Source organism: Falco peregrinus, chromosome Z (assembly GCF_023634155.1).
Source record: "Falco peregrinus isolate bFalPer1 chromosome Z, bFalPer1.pri, whole genome shotgun sequence".
Lineage (NCBI taxonomy): Eukaryota > Metazoa > Chordata > Aves > Falconiformes > Falconidae > Falco > Falco peregrinus.
This window is the reverse complement of record NC_073739.1, coordinates 1,340,235-1,346,234: the sequence shown is the minus strand read 5'-3', so window position 1 is coordinate 1,346,234 and position 6,000 is coordinate 1,340,235. Positions and strand designations below refer to the sequence as shown.

The window sequence follows — 6,000 nt, the reverse complement described above, 5'->3', positions numbered from 1 at the left end:
ACCTGAAAATAATTTCTTCTTTCCAGCTTTACTCAGCATTTGACAGAGCAGCGGGGAAGCCAGTTGCACCGAACTGCCTCTTCCACCTCATCCTGGGATACTCCAACTTGGAGTCCTTCTCCAGACAATTTCAGAAAGGGCCAACATTAGGGTGAAAACTAAAGCTGAAAGGGAAGCAGGCATGCATGAGAATAAAAAAAGAGGCAAACTGAAACACAGTCAATGCATGTTTTGTGCTGCTGCTTTGAAAACTGCTAGCTGCACACCATCATCAATCTCATTAGTAGAAAGAAAACTCTCCTAATGCTGCCACATAACACACACTTTTCTAAATTCCTTATGCACATAGATACTAGGAGGTGCTTTACAAAACCAGTGAATTTTAAATGCATTAATACTAGAACAACAAAAAAAGTCTCTTTATTGTATTCATTCTTAGCAAATACACAGCAATATAGCATAGTTAAGACTCAGCTACATTTTCCCAATGCAGAGGAGTATTTCTTTAGAAATTCAAGTACAATAAAGTTAAAAGACATTATTTTATTTATAAAAGATTTACCTAATAATTTACCAACGTAATCTGTCACGTTTTCTAAACATATTAGAAACGAAACGCAATGCCAGTAGACATTTTTCAATTAAGGAAAAGGGTGGAAAACACTTCAGGGAAGGAATACGGAGCATGGAAGTGACATACAATCAGGAAGTGGTGCGGTAGGCATCATATCGCAATGCAACATCTCTTATCTGTCAAAAAAGCAGAAAAGTCAACTTAATGCATCTAGAACTATACCCTGATAGAATCTATTAGTCTCCAGACCTATATTTTTGCCAGTATTTTTCATCTTTAGACATGATTTGAGGATTAAAAAACCTGTCCTTTCTTTCATCTTCAGGTTCACATATACTTTTCCATTTTTGTAGTTCCTGTGAATCATTTATCTTCCACACTTCAGCAAAGGACTTCAGCTTTTTTCTGGGGGAAAAAAAGACATTAATCAAAATATGGACACATTTTTAAATTAAGCACATCAAACCCTGAAAGCCCTATACTCATCTGCAAAATTCTATATGTGGTCAAAACCAGCAGTTTGCACAGCTCAAAACGTTACATGATCTTTAAAACTGTCAGTTAACACTTTCCAACATACGAATTCCAGCTCTAGGACAGTCAACAATTTAATTTTATAATTAACTTAAAATAACAGAAGCATGGACAAGGTGAAATAAGACACTAAGCAGAGTAAATCATTAAAAGAAATAAACAGTATTGTAGTTTGCCCCATTTAACTTCCACAATCCAGTTCCTATAAGTTTGCACTTGAAGAGTCATAAAGGGGTAACACATTTTCAAAATAAATGAGTACATACATCCTTCCTATTTGCTTTTCTGTATTTTTCGATTTAATCGTGAATCATAAGGGCTGTAACAAAACCCAAGACACTTAAAATGGTTTAACACACGTTCCTGACAACAAAGATGTCAAGACTGGATGGAACTACCCAGTGGACTTTCTTAAATTACATGAAAGTAATTTTAAAAAATAAAGACAGGGCAGCTGGCCTGTGGGTATTGTGGCAGCAGCAGGTCTGAGTTTGATTCCCAAGATCGTGGTAACTTTTGTTTCCTACCATACCCATTTTTAAACTTGATACTGTCTCTTTTGGGAAGAAGATACAGAAAAATACTTCGATGCCTGGGTCACGTCATGGCAATAAGTGAAAACAAACAGGAATATAAAAAAAAGTATTTCTATAACGACCTGCATATGAGCACTGGAATAATTACGAATTACATAATACAATAATTTATGCACTATGAAATCATCAGACACATTTGATATTGTATTTTTGTTTTTTGCTGACTTGAGCTCCAAGTTTATATAGATGCATGAAGTTCCCTCCCAACTGCGTCCCAGAGGTCTACAACCAAGGAATAACCTGGTACAGGTCAACCCTGATGAATCAGCAGTTGCTGTGTGGCGGATGTCCCCTGTCCCTGACCCCCTGCATAGCACCGTCTGTCATTAAAGGGGGAGGCAAAAGTGTCAAGTGCCCACAGGGCAGGCTGGTCTGGCAGGCAGGACTGCAGCCTCAAGGTCACCTTTACCAACTGCTGTCAGAATTAAGTGCCTCCTCCTCTTCTCACTCCCACCCCTTCCTTCTTCAGGCGGTAATGCCTGTTCACACGTAACATCAGGAAACTGAACTTGCTTTATAACAAGTAGAGAAAGAATGACCTTTTCAGCTGGATCAGATCCCTGACCTGGCCTGGTTTTTGGTCATGCTACAACCAGCTGTGGCACCATGGAGGGAAGGCCGGGAAGCAGCACCTCCAGGCTGCAGGAGATGGGCTGGGGGATGCTCCAGCCGGTCCTCCCAGGCAGGGGTGCTCAGGTAGCTCAGGGGGCAGCAGCCTGCAGTGCAGTGTGCAGTGCAGTGGCTTCCACCTTTCATGAAAACTCAGGATAAAGGACTCATGACAGCTTTAGATTAAGTATTTGTTCTTTTTCGCTTGAAGGCGGCAATAAAATTACATACCGAAAGCTAAAATACAGACAGGAGCTTACATGTACTCAAAAGTCGGTAAGTGGGACACAGTTAAGTCCCGTAATTAACGCTGCCCAGTGAGCCTTCAACTCTACCCTTCTATGGGCACTGTAAATCAGTCTTCTAACTACATTGTCACATACCATTTTTACTGCTCATGGGTCTTGCATGCAATTAACTCTTCTTTTTTTTTTTTTTTTTTTAGCAATGGAGGCATGTTAGAGCTCTACTTGTGCCCTATCCAAGTAATACGCTAGCATGATTTTCACAGAACAAAGAAAGATAAACCAAAGGGATGCATTATATTGTTTCACATCTTAATTTCATTATATAGTAACTCTGGCCTTCCAGTTCATTCTCTCACCTTTCTGAAAAATAACTTTTTCATTATTTTAGTACCCCTACACATCCTATAACAGAATTAAGATATTGCTAGTAATCTGTTGTTTTACTTTTGTCAGTTATGGACTATTACAATTAATGTAACTACCACTTCTCTCATAAGCTGCCATGTATCTTCAAACAGAATATTTTTATTCTGCTTTCTTAAAAGGAGCTAAAATTGGTGTTAAGCACTAAGCACTATTCAGTTTCAGATTAACTGCCTGCACCTACAAATAATTAGTACTTAAAATTTTCTCATTATGAAATTACTCTGTCAGGATTAGTTACAGCCATCAGACAACAAAGATCCTCATTCCTAAAGGGATATTTGAATTTTGCTGACAGGACTATCACTGAAAATAACAACAACAAAGAATTCAGTGGAAATGAATATGAATACTAGCCCATACCTATTATCTAAACCATGTACATAATGTTACAGGCTTTATAAAGATGATGCTATTTGATATACATGGGAATTTTTATAACTAGTCTCATATGTAAAGTACACATGCCCCTAAATAAAAATTGGTTATCATAAAAATACTACATCCCCAGACTTTCATTAAAATTTTGTGCATTTAGGGGGGCAATCAAAATACATTATAAATATTTTCAGGTTAAAACAGAAGAATATCTGCATTGCATTCTACACTATAGGATGTAAATACAATTTCAAGTTCCAAAGTAAATAATATACATCCTAAATTATATCTATTAGTAATTTCACTACCACTGGTGAGAGTAGAAGTAGGTATTAGAAGATAGTTATATTTCAAATCTCTTTTCCTGAAAAGAGTGAAAATATACACCTGAAAGAATACATTTTTTTTAGTATTTCCCACAAGAAAAGAAAAACCAGTCTATTCCTAATGTTAGCCCATGGTGCATTTAGTTTTTTCCAACCCTGTTTCAGAGGAAAGCAATCAACATCTGACATAATAGCTAACTATTTAAAATATACAGCTTTGATTGAAATGGATAGCACAATTTTGTGAACATTTTTTTTTCAAAGTTTTCTTTCACTGCCTCTTCCCTGAAGGGTAGGAGGACATCTAAGTAGGTCTTACGGTATTTTTTAATGTACACTGTGTGAAAAGCTTTTCCATTAACAGCTAAAGTTTTGTTAGGGGAAAAAAGAAGCCCACCAAACCACAATTGTTCTGACCTTTTCACGTTCACTATTCTCTCCAACTCTTTTGATTTGTGAGCTGCTTTCTTCAAGATTTCTTCAGGAATATCTGCCAACTTGGCAACATTTAGCCCGTAACTCCTTGCAGAGACTCCTTTAGTTACTTGATAAAGAAAAGTGATGAATTCAGGATGCTCTTCACCTTCAGACCCTAAAAAAATAAGACCAAAATCAAAACCCCTCTATTATGTTAATAAAATGTAGTAGACCAAAGACCAAAATGGCAAAGATTGTGGTCTCATTATCATTCATGCCTCCTCTCCATTGATGAAATTCCATCGAAGAAATACAAAAGAAAAATGTTTTCTTGAGACCACGCATTTTACCTACCCATTGTGAGACTTAACTCTTTACTATACTTTACCTGGTCTCTTAGTAAGCAGATGCACGCGTGCGTGTGTGTGTGCGCGCGCAGAACTTAGAATCTTTGTATTTCAAATCGTTTAGTTATGCTGTAGCTGGGATATTGCATCTCACGTTTGCTGAGCATTGACAGAATAAAGCAAGTGTCAGTAATCCCACAATTACAAGTCCACAACCACAGCACAACAGAAAGTTGTGCCTGCCAGGAAGGAAGCTAGGAGCCACAGAAAATGCTCATGAAAAAACAAAGGTTAAGATGGTGGATGTTCTGTTAGGGATTCTTTCTACTCCATCACAGTAAGGTGGAAACATAAGAGCTATCATTATAAATCTGATGACTCCTTCCACTTCCCCTTTAGACGTCCGTGTTGCATCTCTGCACAACCCAGGCCTTGTGTAAAAAGCAGAAAAACTATGGGATCATTTACTGAGATTTATTTTTCTGTCTTAAAAATGGAAACAATGGAGATTTCCATAAATGCTGATGACTCAAGCTGATTTGATCTGAGTGGTCCAAGCCAGAGACTGCAAAAAACATGTCAAAAAACTCACCTTAAATGAAACAATTAAAATGTTAAGACATAAGGAGCTAAAGATATAGGCAGAGTAAGAAACATAAATGTGTTGTTGCTCACAGGCTGTGGTACTACACCTACTGCCTTTTGTAGCAAAAGAGTGAAGACTGCATATGGCTTGAAGGTTCAGGTCAACTAACCTGTAGAAATGCTCAAGCTGCACGTTGAAACACAAAGTATAGGGTTTCACGGACACAACAGTTAAGGAATAGTAAGTATTCATTTCAATCGCCTGAAAGTATCAGAGATGAACAGTTCAATTAATGAACTCTGTGAGAAAAGGACATGCAGATGCTCAGGAGAGCAATGCTCTTAACTAGGAACATCAGTGTGGCTAGAGAGTGCTCACCTAAACACCATATTACTTTGAACTACCTGTGCTCAAAGTGAACACATATTTCACGGATCCCTGTTTCTAATATTAAACAGAATACAAAAGCTGAAATCTCCCTCTAGCCAAACTCTACATTTTTAAACTAACTTCACAAAAAAAAAAAAGTTAAAGTGGTAGATTATATATTTAAACACTGTTAGTGGCAAATACTAAAGTGGCCTGTCCTGATTAGTTTACGATGGAAGCAGATAATACAATATTAAGAATGAATTAGGGGGAAGTTTAATAGCAAATACCATGCCAATTCGTAAAAAAAATACCTAGGAATGGCTATTACTAGGCAAGGTGGGAAAAAGAGAATAAAAGCACAATTGTCAAGTACCTGATTAAACCTGATCCATCAAGAAAAAACAAAGAAAAAAAAGAAAAAAAAAAAAATCAAAGCCATCCGTATGGACTGAAATCCTACATCACAAATCCGTGGTAAGTTTGGAAGCCAGGTGAATAAAGGAGATCCAGTGGATAAACCCTATGTGGATTTTCAAAAAGCTTATGAGGAAGAGTCCTGCATCAAATGCTCTTCTGAAAACTAAGCAGCC

General features: G+C 37.4%; 1 protein-coding gene across 4 annotated transcripts in view; it reads right to left on the bottom strand.

Moving 5' to 3' along the window:
- Window positions 1-395: 395 nt before the first annotated feature.
- MSH3 (mutS homolog 3) overlaps window positions 396-6,000 on the bottom strand; it is a 113,195-nt gene continuing 107,590 nt past the window's right edge. For all 4 annotated transcript variants that reach the window (XM_055791606.1, XM_055791605.1, XM_055791604.1 and 1 more), the window contains 2 exons: window positions 4,106-4,280; window positions 396-979 (listed from right to left, as the gene is read on the bottom strand). In XM_055791606.1, the coding sequence (XP_055647581.1) occupies window positions 811-979; window positions 4,106-4,280 (344 nt within the window). In that variant the 3' untranslated portion in view covers window positions 396-810. The remainder of the gene's footprint in view (window positions 980-4,105; window positions 4,281-6,000) is intronic.